The sequence below is a fragment of the Myxine glutinosa genome, chromosome 10 (genome assembly GCF_964187855.1).
Source record: "Myxine glutinosa chromosome 10, kmMyxGlut1.1, whole genome shotgun sequence".
Lineage (NCBI taxonomy): Eukaryota > Metazoa > Chordata > Myxini > Myxiniformes > Myxinidae > Myxine > Myxine glutinosa.
Window position 1 is genome coordinate 113391209 of NC_136270.1, and position 16591 is coordinate 113407799.

The following is a 16591-nucleotide window of genomic DNA, read 5'->3' on the forward strand; positions in this document are numbered from 1 at the left end:
AACCTGTTCCTCTTCACAACATCAATCACAGGTAATATTCCCATCATTTTTCGCAATTCATCATTTGTCTTCCTCTCTCTCAACGATACTCCGCACATCCATCGAACCATTCGCATTTCCACCCTTTCCAACCTTCGTTGCTGCTCTACGTTCATTACCCATGTCTCGCTCCCATAAATCATAACACTTCTCACACATGCAGCATACACCTTTCCCTTCAGCTTCAATGACACTCCCCTCCTCATCAGCACGCCACTCAGTTCCCGAAACTTCTTCCATGCACATCTCACTCAAGCAACCGTTGCCGAGTCTGATCCACCTTCTCCATTCAGCATATCTCCGAGGTAGCAAAATGTTTTCACACCTTCCAGCTTCACGCCGTCTCCAAGATCCAACTCAACATTTCCTCCATCTGCAGCTCCCTCTGTGCACACCTTACACTTGAATGTAGCTGCCACACTGGTTAATGACCCTCTCAGACCACTACATTTTTGATGAACCCACTCAGCGCACATTGTACATTGAATGGAGTTCACTCCGACACCCTTCCTGCACACAGCATTTGCAACGAGGTTCCTTTATTAAATTTAAAAACACTTATTCAAGGATGCCCTTTTCCACGAGCAAGTGTTGAGCTAGTTCAAGTTGGAAATTACCAGTCTGACGCATGACACTGGCAGTTTTGAGGAGCAATAAATAATGCAATTCTTTCAGGTTGTGATGTGGGAAGCCTGGCCCAGTTCAGAACCAGAAGGTGGAGGTGGAGGTGGAGCATCATACACCTGGACCCAAAATTAAACCCTGCAGTAACATCCCGTTTGCTCAAGCATATCCAAACAGGATGGTCAACTTTATTTCTCACATTCAAGCCACAAATGTTGCTCTTGTTAAAAATTAAAATTAAAAAAAACATTCTGAATATAGACCCGAATGGGACAGATGATACTTGTGGTGGAATGCGATGTTGAGGGTCCTTTCTCGATGACCCCATCGAGCAATGTCATTTTCGGAATAAAAATCAATAGCTTGATATTTGATCTCAGCAAACTCTCTGGATTAGTGGTTGGGCTTTAGATTAAGAGATTGAAGCATTGGGGTTGAGACAGTGCACCAAAGTGAGTGATTATCTCAAGACCCCTAACCCATTGTTCCACGCTCGTATTAAATTTGTGTGCTGCTGCAGAATCACTTTAGACGGCTGACCAGTTCGAGACCAAGCATTAACAATTACACACCAGCGCGTTTGGAATTTTTCACCGCTGTTCGGATTGGTCTATTGGATTGGAGCATAAGCATGGTCATGGCTCGTTAGTGCAGCGAGCGAGGCAATACACTACATGACCAATGGACGTGAGACTACGGATAACAGGTGTGCACAGTGCACAAATTACTGGCATAGAAAACACGACAATTGGCATAATTTATATTGAAAAAAAGCCCATTTAAATTGAACCCGTTGTAAATTGTCATTGCAAATATACCTGAGAAAATATCTCATTTGAATGGTATAATCTGAGAATGCACAAATGCAACAAAAGCTCTCCAACAAACGTTTTAACAATTCAGTCCAACATGGTCCAACATAGCACAATTCAAATGCAATGCCGTTGCGGTGACGTCAATCCATAAAACCCGACAGACCTGCACAGTGCATCCCTGCGGATGCTTTTGCTCATTCCAGCATTTAGCCAGAAACCGAGGCATTCTCCTCGTTGTTACCGGAGTCTTTGTGCCACTTTGCACTGGTTTTCCAGTTATGCATTGCACTTTCATTCTTGGTTTGCATCAATGGCTGTGCTTCCTCGGGACATCTACACAGTGAAAGTTCCTGCTGACGTCTTCAAGTCCTGGAATCGCTTGCAGAAGTTGTTTTTTTCATTGCTTGTTTAACGTGAGTAAAACAACTAGTGTCCCACTGTCCAAAGCACCTGCTACCCAGTGTTATTGGCATCACCTAAAACAAAGTTCAAGAGGTGAGAAACACAGCACATACTTTAATCTCTTCCTCGGAACAAACCCATTACGAGGAAGTGGGCATATTCCCCACCAATGAAATCGGAAACAACCCTAGAGTAAATGGACTATTTGATGCTGGTAGGACAGCCTTTTTTCCCCCGTCGCACCGCAGAGCGCAAGGGGACTATGGTTTTCCCCTCCGTACATGTGTCCGTCCGTCCGGACGTGCGTGCGTGCGTGCGTTAGCGAAGGACCGAATTCTAATTTGGTGTGTGAGTGCAACCCACGTCAAAATCCAAGATGGCCGACGCCATGTATGTCTGACGCCATGAATGTCTGAACCTTGTGAGTGGAATATCTTGAAAAATAAGCGAAGTACCAATTTCTAATCTGGTGTGTGGGTGTATCTAGGCATAAGGAAGAACGCTATTGAAAATTGGGTCGCCACGTCAAAATCCAAGATGGCCGCCGCCATGTATGTCTGAACATTGTGAGCGGAATATCTTGAAAAATAAGCGAGGTACCAACTTCTAATTTGGTGTGTGGGTGTATCTAGGCATAAGGAAGAATGCTATTGAAAATTGGGTCACAACGTCAAAACCCAAGATGGCCGCCGCCATGTATGTTTGATGCCATGAATGTCTGAACCTTGTGAGTGAAATATCTTGAAAAATAAACGAACTACTAACTTCTAATCTGGTGTGTGGGTGTATCTACGCATAAGGAAGAATGCTATTGAATATTGGGTCACCACGTCAAAATCCAAGATGGCCGCCACCATATATATATCTGAACCTTGTGAGCGAAATATCTTGAAAACTAAACGAACTACTAACTTCTAATCTGGTGTGTGGGTGTATCTACGCATAAGGGAGGACGCTATTGCAAATTGGGTCTCCACGTCAAAATCCAAGATGGCCGCCTTGCTTCTTCCACTTTGTCAACTCACCACTTCACCGACGGGGGACCTAGGCGTAACGCTCGTTTTTTTTTGTTTTTGGTTTTTTTTAATGTAGAAGGCTCCAGGCACAGACTATGTCATCCTCATCGAGGCCAGACCTAAATAAAAGAGCTGCATTGATAGAAAAGTAAAGAAGGAGAGAATAGTCAGTTTTTGAGAAAGCAGAAAATCTGCTTTTTGAAAAGGGGAAGATCATAAGTGTTTGGAAAGACATATGAAGGTAAAGAGTTCCAGAGTTTGGCAATGGAGGGGAAGAAACAAACATCATAACGGCCCACCCTTGAGTTGCCAATGGCCACACAATAATCATGAGATGTAATGGCTTGTCGAGTATTCCATGGTCTCACTAATGGCAGAGGTATACAAGCAGCAAGTTCTTGGGAGCAGAAACCGAAGTAATATCTGTAGAAAAGAGAAAGAGCCAACTTTGCGACGTAATTTGAGCGGGTCAAGTTTTGAGGTCAGATTGGGAGAGTTGATAAGTCGAATTACTTTTAATTCAATTCTGTCCAGTAAGTATGTGGAACTAGAACCTCCCCAGATGCGAGAGCAGTACTCTTATACAAGAACGAATCAATCCTTTATATAGTTGAAGCAACTGTTGAGAGGAGAAGAATCTTCGACATCTGAACAGGATTCCCAGTTTCTTCGAGGCAGATTTAGCTATTTGTGTAATGTGTGGATTCCAGGAGAGATTTGAAGTTAGGGTAATACCTAGTAGGTTTATTGTATCACATGGTGTAATTGTGGAGCTTTCAAAGGAGATTGGAGAGTTGAGATGGGAAGAAATTGAGTTTTAGAAGCATTCAATTTAATCTGATTACATTTGCCCCACTGGGAAATCTTGTCCAAATCCGAATTTAAAGAGGTGGTTGTGATAAAACGAGATGCAGATCGATTGAGGGAAGATGGGGCAGATGGGAAAAAAACATGGAGGAATGCAACGTTGAGTCATCAGCATATGAGTGCATTTGGTTATTTGTAGAAGAAAGGTCATTGATAAAAAGAAGGAAGAGTGTTGGAGACAGAACAGAACCCTGAGGAACACTGCTGTTGATAGGGAAGGAGGGAGATGTTGAGCCATGGACAATTACCGAGATAGAGCAGTCAGAGAGAAAGCTCGATATGAGAGCAGAGTGAAGGAGGAAAGCAGAAAGAGGGAAGCTTGGATATCAGACCCTGATGCCAAACTCTGTCAAAGGCTTTTGAGATATCAAGGCCTACAACAAAGGATTCCCCAAAGTCTCTCAGAGAAGAGGCCCAGACATTTGTAATGTAAGAAAGAATATCACCGGTAGATCTTGCCTTGCGAAAGCCATATTGATGGTCAGATAGAAGACTGTGGGATTCAAGATGCTTGAGGAGATGGTTATTGAGAAGACATTCAAAGACTTTGGAAATAGTAGAACCAATAGCTTTTGTACCATCAGAACGGAACAGTGAAGGAAAGGTAGAGCGACAGAAGTTGTTGGAGATACTTTTAGCTAATGACCAGAAATATCTATTGGTGGAAGAAGATGAGAGGTTGTCACCTTTCTTTTGGATAAAGGAATGCTTCGCCTCACGAATAACATGTTTGCAATGATTTCTAGCAGATATGAAGGCTGAATGTGAGTCGGAGGAAGAAGAGTTTTTCCATGTCCGATATGCCGCATCTCGTGCACGAATGGCTGCAGAGCAGGATTTATTGAACCAAGTGTTGGTAGGAGAGGTAAACTTGAAAGAGAAGGGGATATAAGCCTCCATTCCTGCAACAATAACCTCAACTATACGTTCAGCAGAGATAGAGGCATTGGCCGAGGAGAGGCAGTAGTCTTTCCAGGGAAAGTCAGAAAAGAAGTTTTGTAAACCTGTCCAGTCAGCGCTATTGAAATGCCAATACTGGCGTTTAGTCGGAGCAGTTGCCAAAGGAGTGGTGGTAAGTAAAGTGATGTTTACACGATTGTGGTCAGAAGAACCAATTGGAGGTGAAATTTTGTAGTTGTAACGCAACAGATTAGAGGTAAAGAACAAATCCAAAGTATTGGACGAGTGGTCATGACGATCAGGGATATGGGTAGGGTGGGTGATAATGCGTTCCAAATCATTGAGAATAGAAAATGTAAGAGCTTCAACTCCCCCAACATCCATGTGGGAATATTTCAACTACTCGCTGTGGTGAACATTGAAGTCTCCTAAATAGAGGAATTCTGTTTGAGAGTGTTCGGATGTCATGGTCTCATGGCAGGAATTAAGATAGTCAAAGAAAGCTGTGAAGTTTGTAGAGTAGCAAGTGAAACAGAGAAAAACAGTGATGGTCGGGAGACAAATCTTAAGGCAGATGACATCAAAGTTTGGAGATTCGAGGTCCACAAGGCATACAGCAGGCGTGTTGATGTTGGAGTAGACACACACTCCTCCTTTGAAGCAGAATCGTGATTGAAGGTTGTAGTTTGAAATGTTAGAGTTAAGAAGAATGTCGTGTGACAATTGGGTCTCTGAGAGAAGCAATATATTAGGAGAGTAACTTGCGGAGATGATATTTAACAGAGGAAAGATTTGAAGAAAGACCACGAATGTTGGTGAAATGAATTGAAAAAGAGTCACGTTCATTCAACAGGCAAGGGTCTTGGGAGGGACCGATACTACTACTGCCTGAGGCCCCCCCTCTCGTTGGTAGCAGAGACAGGCAGGTCACCAGAGATTCTTCGCACCCCATAATGCCGCGAACTAAGGGCCATTAACTTTTTAGACTTTTTCATATTTAGTTGGACAATGTGAGGAAATGAGAGGAAAGAGAAGTAAAGAGAGAATTTAAAGGTGAGGAGTGAAAATGAGTAAGAAAAGTGATTGAAGAAAAGTGTATGATGTTTGTTTGCAAGAGAGAGAGATTAAAGCTAGCCCAGTACCTAGTTTGAGTGAGACAAAGAAAATTCAGCAATCCTGACATGGAGAGTGTAAGATGGTTCCGGGCACCACTTTAACGCTCCTAAGTCCGAACGGTAGTACCACTCTGAACGGTTGCTGCCTACAACCTACTACCTAAGGAATGTGCAAGCCTAAGAGGTATGTGCAATCGGACTTGCATTGCCTTGCCTGGGTTTGAATCTCGGCCCAGCTATAAACTGTCATCCCAGTGTTTAACATGCAGGGCAACATCAATGTGTGTGCCATTCCTCGGATGGACGTTAAACTGGGCGTCCCATCTGCTAGGATTAGTTGGTGGACGTTAAAACTCCCACAGTGTCGCTCGCGAAAACTAGGCGAGCTAGCGCCGGCAGCAGGAACAAATTTAAAATTCCTGCTCACTCTGTGGAGTATGATGGTTCGGAGGGGAAACCAGTCCAGGATTGTAACCCGAGCCAAGAAACTGCGCCGACAGCCTGATGAGCCGAACGGCACGAGAAGGGTAAACAGAAAACGTTTTTTGTTCGATATGGTGACGAGAGAGGATTAGGGGACAAATCTCACAAAGAAAATGAGAGATAGAAATGAGATGATACAAGGATTTTCTTTCACTCAGTAGTTGAAATTTGTGAAGCAGTTTGCAAGGAAGATTAGTTGGAGTAAGGGCAGTAGATGTATTTGAAAAGGGATTGTATTGATACCTAGGGGTTGCAAGAACAGGTGAGTCATAGGTAACCGAGGTGAGTAAGCAATTATGAGTGTGCATATGCTGAGCTCTCCCTCTCCCACTTGATCGCTCCCAAACAACATTTTTAAAATGCATATTGTTGTTGTATATGCTGAGTTGTGTGCAACTACCTTCCCCAAGTTTGTCAATCCCTACCACTCCAGCCCCCTTTTTGGCACAAAAAAGACAAGTGTGGGGTCTGTGAGCGGCAAATTTGATTCATCAAAATGAGGTAAAATGCCATAATATTTTGTCCAAGTACTGCTTAACGTAAGGTTTTTGAACATGCCAAAATGGCAATTTGTGTTCTCGTGTTTAAGTACAGTATATAATTAAATTGAAATAAAATAAAGATTTTGAAGGTGGTAAAAAAATGGAAGTTTACCGCCATTGATGCAGCATCTTTTACATCACATTAGCACATTATATTAGGTTTTCATGTCTGTTGTTTGTGTCCTATATGACGTCCCTAAAAACACTACCTTTCCTGTTTGGAATGATTCTCAATTTTGTTTGACTGCCGGACAGGCAGACAAAGTAAAAAAATTATCTCGCTCCATTGTGAGCGCGATCGGGACAATTTCAGAGCCAAAGTTTGGCAAAACCACACGTTCCTTTTCCAATTTGTGTTCGACATCAAATATAACATTCAATTGAAATTAGGTTGTTTCATAAACTGACGTTTGTGGACATACACACACACACACACACACACACACACACACACACACACACACACACACACACACACACACACACACACACACACACACACACACACACACACACAATTGCTTCACTCCGCTTTTTGCTTCACGTGCAAGGGGTAATTGCAACAATTATGCGATCATTTCTAAAGGTGCACAGCACATCCCATCCTTTTTTCTTTTTTTTTACCTTGTACGCCACATCGATGCTCGTTTTTCCCGAGGCCAGATCAATTCCTTTCTGGAGGGCAATCCTTCGAGCCTGCCACACAAATAAGAAAGGGCGAGTCGAGTAAAGGATAGGGTCAACTTTGATCACAATGAATGAATGAATGATCGTTTTGAGGCCATTTTTCCCCGCTAGAGCAGGGGTTAGCCTTGCGGGCCCCATGCAATCATGGTTCCCTGTTTAAGGCAATGTTTTTATGGCCGGATGCCCTTCCTGGCGCCAACCCTTAGTCGCCTCTTACGATGCGCAGGGATACGGTGTACCTATTCTAAACCGGGGTACACACCGGGATCATTCATCCCAGCAAGCTGGTACTCAATTTGCCGACCTCAAAAGGATGACAGGCTGAGTCAACCCCCCTGGTGTTAATTTAGCGATCGACCGGGATTCAAACCCAGGATCCTGGGATCCCAAAGCCGGCACCCTAACCGCTAAGCCAACACCAGGCTTAACTTTGATCACAACTGAGGTCAATTCTTTGTACAAATTTAATTATTTATTTCCAGCACCCTGAATTCAGTTACCCAACCCCAGTGATGGGAAAAGCAAGCAAAAGTATCTGTCACCAGGGTCGTGAAAAGTTCAAATTAATCTGTCAATTTAAATTATTTCCTGGACTTTAAAAAGGTTAATTATGTTGCACTAAAAAAATGTCTTCTCTTTGCAATTTGAGACCGATTGGTCATCCTGTTTGCAAAAATTGCTGTTAGTCAGTTTGGCTTCAATTAGCTGACACCAAAACGGCCTCTGAAGCCGTGGCCACATAGCCCATGTTACTTCCCTTCCCGCACAAAGTTGTATTTGCACCTTGAGTATGGAGTTTGTAGCTTTGAAGAATGTGGTCGTGCATAAGGAACAACACAGAGATAGAACACAGAGACATCCGCACATATGCAGCAATATACATATGCACACGCACACGCAAAATCATAATTGATCCCAAGTCTGTTTTTGATAAATGCATAGTGTTTTGCAAAGCACCTTATCAATACGTCGTTTTTTTTCTTTGGTTCGTTGCTTCTTTGGTTCAAAGCGTTCCTGTAAAGAAAGTTCAAGGCAATCACACATTGCTTTAAATTTGGGGAAAGCCAAACAATGAACGTGCAAAAATTAGAATAGTTTACACTTTCATCGACACTCTCCGATGGCAAGGCTGTAGTTTTCGAGTGCTGATGAGTGAGATTCGCCGCTCTTGTCTTTTTCCTTTTTTTGCAAACGGTGCCAGTTTTTCCGCTCCATTCGAAGAATTCCATCGAAGCGTCCGTCGAGCCATCGCCTTTGTATATCTTTCTCCCCTTGGATTGTTTCCCACTGTTTGCACAATGTTTAGGAACAACTTTTTGTTCAGCATCGTCATTTACAAGTAAAGCTCGGTCACCCTCCTCATGAACACCAGTATTCAAGTTGCCCTTCTTTTTCTTCTTCTTTTTCTTTTTCTTCTTTTTGCTCTTCGGAGGATTCTGGGCATACGCCTTCAACCTCGTCTCTTCATTTACCTCAACGTCTCTCAGACTTTCCTTTAGTCGTTTTTCTATTGGGGGAGTGTCAGAGTTTTCCTTCTCATCTTCATCACTGATGATAATTACTTCTATAACAGATTGCGCATCAAATTGTTTCTCCTCACGATTGTCACTTAGAGACCCCTTGTTAGTGACATCCACAGCAGCATTCTTCTTTATTTTCTTCTTCGATAGACGGGCCTTCTTTTTCTTCTCAATCAAACTGGTGTCAATTTGGATGTCGCCGATGGCCTTCTTGAACCGTTTTGCTTTTTGCGTGACTTTTGCCTCAGACGTTCTGGATGTTTTGTCCCGAGACGGTCTTCGCACATGGCAATACCCTCCATCAAAGCCCAGGTCCTCAATTCCACGGCACATCGGTGTCGCTTGGTGAGTCAATTCACCTTTTTTTTTCTTCAACTTAGTTTTTTGCACTTGTGGCGCAACTGTGGCATTGTCCTTCAAACCTCTCGCCGACTGGACAGTTACGTCATGTTTTTTCTTCTTGTTATTCAATTTCGTTATCTCTTTCATTGACACGGCACAATCTCCACACACTTGCATACAGCAATCTCCTCGCACCATGGTTTTGCCGCGTACATGCCATACCATATCGCGATTGAATCACCTGCAAGCACAAAGAAATCGGATGAGAGACGAGGTTAAATTTCTGCAGTAATTAATTAAATCATACCAACCATACAAATCAACAAAATCCCACATCTCATTTAAGAAATTAAATTGTTTTCAATCAATTTGTAGATATTGGTTATTTAAAAAAAATAAATTTGATGTAGAGTATTAGTATGTGGTCTCCACAGCACAGGGGGGGTTTTGTACACCGCTCCTTTCATATGCCATCTCCAGACGCTGCAAGACGTTATTTCCAGGCCCCAAGGGGCCCGGCGATGACGCGCACTGAAAGCGAGTACTCAGTTTTCACTCCGGTTACTTGGCAAAAAATTTTTTTTTTTGCATGTATGCTGATCACTCCGGTTTGTGTTTGTTTGTTTGTCTGTCCGCTCACTTATACTTGCCTACAGGTCACAATTTTAAACCGATCTTCACGAAACTTTACCAAATGGTAGAGTTCGTGGTCTGACAAAATCATATATATTTTTGGGGTCAAAAGGTCAAAATAGGCCAAAGGTCAACCACTTTTTTCCAATTTCTAAAATCCTCAATTTTCATCCGATTGACTTGAAATTTGAAAAGGATATACATATCGGCAAACTGAATTCAACCACCAAGTACTTTTGAGATCAACATAGGCCAAAAGGTCAACATAGGCCAAAGGTCAACCACTGTTTTTCAAATTTCTAAAATCCTCAATTTTCATCTGATCGACTTGAAATTTGAATAGGATTTACATATCGGCGAACTCAATTCAACCACCAACTATTTTTGAGACCAGCATAGGCCAACAGGTCAACATAGGCCAAAGGTCAACCACTTTTTTCAAATGTCTAAAATCCTCAATTTTCATCCGATTGACTTGAAATTTGTTTAGGATTTACATATCGGCTTACTCAATTCAACCACCAGCTATTTTTGAGATCAGCATAGGCGAAAAGGTCAACATAGGCCAAAGGTTAACAACCATTTCAAATTTCTATAATCCTCAATTTTCATCCGATTGACTTGAAATTTGAATAGGATTTACAATATCGGCTTACTGAATTCAACCACCAACTATTTTTGAGATCAGCGTGGGCCAAAAGGTCAATGTAGGCCAAAGGTCAACCACTTTTTTTAAATTTCTAATATCCTCAATTTTCATCTGATTCACTTGAATTTTGAAGAGGATTTACATATCGGCTAACTGAATTCAACCACCAACTATTTTTGAGATTAGCTTAGGCCAAAAGGTCAACATAGGCCAAAGGTCAACCACCTTTTTCAAATTTCTAAAATTCTCAATTTTCATCCGATTGACTTGAAATTTGAAGAGGATTTACATATCGGCTTACTCAATTCAACCACCAACTATTTTTGAGATAAGCATAGGCCAAAAGGTCAACGTAGGCCAAAGGCCAACCACTTTTTTTAAAATTTCTAAAATCCTCAATTTTCATCCGATTCACTTGAAATTTGAATGGGATTTACATATCAGCAAAGTGAATTCAACCACCAACTATTTTTGAGATCGACATCGGCCAAAGGGTCAACATAGGCCAAAGGTCAACGACAATTTCAAATTTCTAAAATCCTCAATTTTCATCCGATGCACTTGAAATTTGAATGGGATTTACATGTCAGCAAACTGAATTCAACCACCAACTATTTTTTAGATCAGCAAAGGCCAAAAGGTCAACATATGCCAAAGGTCAACAACAATTTGAAATTTCTAAAATCCTTAATTTTCATTACTTGGCAAAAGAATAAAAAAAAATTTTTGCAAGTATGTTGCTCACTCCGGTTTGTGTTTGTTTGTTTGTTTGTCTGTCCACTCACTTATACTTGCCTACAGGACACAATTTTAAACCGATCTTCACGAAACTTTACCAAATGGTAGAGTTCGTGGTACGACAAATCTTATATATTTTTGGGTCAAAAGGTCAAAAGGTCAACATAGGCCAAAGGTCAACCACTTTTTTCAAATTTCTAAAATCCTCAATTTTTAACCGATTGACTTGAAATTTGATTAGGATTTACATATCGGCTTACTCAATTCAACCACCAACTATTTTTGAGATAAGCGTAGGCCAAAAGGTCAACGTAGGCCAAAGGTCAACCCCTTTTTTTTAATTTCTAAAATCCTCAATTTTCATCCGATTCACTTGAAATTTGAATGGGACTTACATATCAGCAAAGTGAATTCAACCACCAACTATTTTTGAGATCCCCATAGGCCAAAGGGTCAACATAGGCCAAAGGTCAACGACAATTTCAAATTTCTAAAATCCTCAATTTTCATCCGATTCAATTGAAATTTGAATGGGATTTACATGTCAGCAAACTGAATTCAACCACCAACTATTTTTTAGATCAGCACAGGCCAAAATTCAACATATGCCAAAGGTCAACAGCAATTTGAAATTTCTAAAATCCTTAATTTTCATTACTTGGCAAAAGAAAGAATTTTTTTTTTTGCAAGTATGTTGCTCACTTTTGCAAGTATGTTGCTCACTCAAGTATGTTTGTGTGTTTGTTTGTTTGTCTGTCCGCTCACTTATACTTGCCTACAGGACAATTTTAAACCGATCTTCACGAAACTTTACCAAATGGTAGAGTTCGTGGTACGACAAAATCTTATATATGTTTGGGGTCAAAAGGTCAAAAGGTCAACATAGGCCAAAGGTCAAACACTTTTTCAAATTTCTAAAATCCTCAATTTTCATCCGATTGACTTGATATTTGAATAGGATTTACATATCGGCGAACTGAATTCAACCACCAACTATTTTTGAGATCAACATAGGCCAAAAGGTAAACATAGGCCAAAGGTCAACCACCTTTTTCAAATTTCTAAAATCCTCAATTTTCATCCGATTGACTTGAAATTTGAATAGGATATACATATCGGCAAGCTGAATTCAACCACCAACTATTTTTGAGATCAGCATCGGCGAAAAGGTCAACATAGACCACAGGTCAACAACCATTTCAAATTTCTAAAATCCTCAATTTTCATCCGATTGACTTGAAATTTGAATAGGATTTACATATCTGCTTACTGAATTCAACCACCAACTATTTTTGAGATCAGTGTAGGCCAAAAGGTCAACGTAGGCCAAAGGTCAACCACTTTTTTTAAACTTTTCTAAAATCTTCAATTTTCACCCAATTCACTTGAAATTTGAAGAGGGTTTACATATCGGCTAACTGAATTCAACCACCAACTATTTTTGAGATCAGTGTAGGCCAAAAGGTCAACGTAGGCCAAAGGTCAACCACTTTTTAAAAACTTTTCTAAAATCCTCAATTTTCATCCAATTCACTTGAAATTTGAATGGGATTTACAAATCAGCAAACTGAATTCAACCACCAACTATTTTTGAGATCACCATCGGCCAAAACGTCAACATAGGCCCAAGGTCAACCGCTTTTTTCAAATTTCTAAAAGCCTCAATTTTCATCCGATTGAATTGAAATTTGAATAGGATTTTCATATCAGCCAACTGAATTCAACCACCAACTATTTTTGAGGTTAAATGGATGCTCTACTGAGTGCCATTCCACTTTGTTCTGTTTTGCCAAGTGTCGCTCTATGAGTGATTTTTCATTTGTTTGTTTTCTTGTTTGTCCGGGCGATATCTCAGCCATCCTTTGAGCTCAGAAGCTGAAATTTGGGCACAATAGTGAGCACGTGCTTTGGCAAAAACTATTTTTTGTTTTTTGATTAATCAATTTATTGATGAGTTACTTAATTATTATCGATTAATTAAGTACTTATTTCCTTTCTCTTCTGGGCATTATCTCAGGCATCGTTTGAATTAGGAAGCTGATACTTGGACATGCCAATGACCAAGTGATTTGGCTGTAAATGGTATTTTTGATTTATTGAATAATCAATTAATTGATTAATGACCTATTTAATTTAAAAAAAATTGAAGTTACAGATTCAGATGAAACACTGGTGGTTGAGGTATGCTATTAGCCAATTGATTAAGAAATTATTTTATGACAACTATTTATTGATTTTAATTAAGAAATTAATCAATCAATTATTGTACACCTCTCCCTCCCAATACAGTCTCTATGTGCAGCTGGCGCCCCGGCAATGCCGTGCTGGAGGATGTTATTTATTTATTTGGCATTGGGGCGGTGTACTTTGAATGTATTTGTACTTGTTTTGTATACTTTGGTGAGGCTCATGTGAGGTTGCACAAATAACATATAGCAAAGGGAGCAAGGGACAAGAGTGGATGAGAGAGGGAAGCACAACAACAGTATAGAACAGGGACATCGGGAGATCTGTGGAAGGAAGAGGACTGGGGTAGGGCACACGGGATAAACAAGACGGATAAGATGGGTTGTAGTGAATATGTGTTTCACCTCCAACTTCAGTTGTTAAGAATGTGAAGAATTGCTTCTTCGTTTTTCTCTCTTCAGCCTTTGCTTCAAATTAGGCCACCACTCATCTGCTTGAAAGACCAATGCATAAACCATTCCAATGCATAAGAAGGCACAGATGCTCTCAGCAACAGACCAAGCAGCTTGCTTCCAATTCTACGTAAAGTCATGGAATCCATCATCACATCCAATATCCGATTACCAATTTGGATTTTGAAATGCTGCATCGCTCAACAATGGATGGAGGCATTGAATCTCAAACAAGGTCACAGCTATCTCCAGCAATTTCCAACATTCGACACGGTCGGGCATGCAATGCTTCCTGCCTATGACATGCAAGGCCACCTTTCCTAGTTTGCTGACTTCCATCACTGAAGCAGTGGCCAAGTCCTGCTCTCTCCTGGTGGAGGCCGGAGGGCACAAGGCAGTCTTCGGCTAACTCCTGATGTTCGTATTTACATTAATGACCTCTGCGATGATCAAGAATCCCTCTTTTCCCCTCGTGTGGATGGACTAGACATTATATCGTACGACACAGCATTCCCATTCACCGATAGGTAGACGGCAGGGACTTCCCTTTGCCGACCTGGAAAGAATCTGATGCTGGTTGAACAATTGGAGCACTCCTTTCATCCCAATAATAGCCGGCGAAGCCGGTGTTGTCAATAAACGCGTACGTATTATGTCGAAAACCAGATTATGCTGTATCCCTTGGCTTGAGAATTCCGAAGCGCAATGGAGGCCGCCATCGACCGGATGCGGCAGTTTGCATAAAACAATTGCGAAAAAGTTCAATAGGAGTTTGTTTCACCCATCTTTGTTTGATTCACAATCTAATGCACCTCTAATTTGTAATTAAAATACGTTAAGACCAACCTCGTTATCTTCAACGATAAAATCGTCACCAAACACCGGAACCAATGAGATTCGAGCATTTGAAAAAATATTTCTAAAACCAAATCACGCAATGGAGGCCGCCATCGACCTGATGCGGAGGTTTGCATAAAACAATTGCGAAAAAGTTCAATAGGAGTTTGTTTCACCCGTCTTTGTTTGATTCACAATCTAATGCACCTCTAATTTGTAATTAAAATACGTTAAGACCAACCTCGTTATCTTCAACGATAATCGTCACCAAACACCGGAACCAATGAGATTCGAGCATTTGAAAAATATATTTTTTAAAGCTAACTACGCATTTCGGACGCTGAAAACGGCGTCAAATATTCTAAAATTGACTAAGAATTTTTTTTTTTTAATCTCGCGGCCGTTAGGGGATGGTTTTTCACGGCCGGAAATATCCGAAGTTGAGACGGAATTCACCGAATTAATCAAGAAGTAAATTTTATCAATTTTAATGTCATCCAGAATACAAATGGTACCTACTACACCGACTACACCGACGGTACCTACTACACCTACCTACTACCAACTACCTAACCTAATAATGCCATAGTGATGGGTAAAATAGTGGCAAGAGGCTTTGGCTTCGCCGGCTCATTGCGGCTTTGCAGTCGGGTACTAGTAAAATCATCCAATTACTTAACGATTCGTTTGCGCTGTAAATAAAACGAACACGTGTCATTCGGATTTAAATTGCAGGTGGGATTCTGACTTAGGGCCCACAGAGCACACTGTACTACACTGTATTGGTACAGTAACGGACTGTATACAAACAACCAATGGATGCACGCACGCGACCTGGTACTGGAACTGGATACTATGCACGGGAAGGAAAATGATTTGCTGCCGGAAACGGAACCCGCTTGACGGCACTAGGAACCACGTGGTCCCCGTGAATCGATTCCCGCGCAAACTTCATCAGTTATATAACGTTAACGGGCGTCGGGCAATCACAATACAATGGCGTTTGACGCAGGAGGATGTCGTTGGGCACGTCATGCTTGCGATAAGCGACACTCATCTATTTAGACTTTAAATTACATAATCCATATGTACACGAAACAGGAAGCATCGTTGCTATAAACAAATTCAGAATGAACTTTACGAACCACGAAAGTGAGGTTCGCCCAGCGCCTCCCCTCGTTGAACTTTATGCGACTTCTAGTTCTCCCTCTCTGTTTATCGCTCATTTATTTGCTCTTCATCGTTATCGTCAGCATTATACGGAAGTAAAGGTTAAACCTATTAAATATGCCGATCGTTCTTTTTCCTTCATTTCTCCACCTCCACTCTCAGAATCTGCTCCAAACTACACCGCTTGCGCCATCATACACTGGTCAAAACTCTTGTCCTGTGAAACAACAAAAAAGGGTACCTATACGAGATTTGATTTATCTCACAATATGTTATAAATGCAGGTACCTGAAAGGAGATTTCAGAACACTTGCCAGCGTTTTATTGTCGTATTCTACCAAAAACCTACGTGGCCAGTGGCCACTCCCTCTAACTGGAAAAACGGTCCATAACGTCAAATTCGCAAAAACGTTTTTCCTAACCGCGGAGTCAACAAGTTTAATAATTCACCGGAGAAAACGGTTTCCGCTCACATATCACAAGTCTTTAACTTACTAGAATCCTGAAATCCCTCCCTACGGATTAGGGACTAAATGAATAATATAAATATGCTAATACCAAATACCAAATTTA

At 41.1% G+C, this 16591-nt stretch overlaps 1 protein-coding gene across 8 annotated transcripts; it reads right to left on the reverse strand.

The window, feature by feature from the left end:
• Positions 1 to 831: 831 nt before the first annotated feature.
• LOC137433854 (uncharacterized) lies at positions 832 to 16185 on the reverse strand. 8 transcript variants are annotated; one of them, XM_068126249.2, is made up of 6 exons: positions 15994 to 16185; positions 13964 to 14049; positions 8591 to 9593; positions 8448 to 8504; positions 7428 to 7499; positions 832 to 1954 (listed from the first exon to the last, which is right to left on the reverse strand). In XM_068126249.2, exons 3-6 carry the CDS (start codon positions 9575 to 9577, stop codon positions 1841 to 1843), a joined length of 1230 nt encoding a protein of 409 aa, XP_067982350.2. In that variant the 5' UTR covers positions 9578 to 9593; positions 13964 to 14049; positions 15994 to 16185; the 3' UTR covers positions 832 to 1840. The 8 variants fall into 8 exon arrangements, with proteins under 8 accessions (XP_067982350.2, XP_067982353.2, XP_067982349.2 ...); XM_068126252.2 differs by having other exon boundaries at positions 13964 to 14052; positions 15994 to 16075; XM_068126248.2 differs by lacking the exon at positions 15994 to 16185 and adding an exon at positions 14327 to 15625.
• Positions 16186 to 16591: the final 406 nt, after the last annotated feature.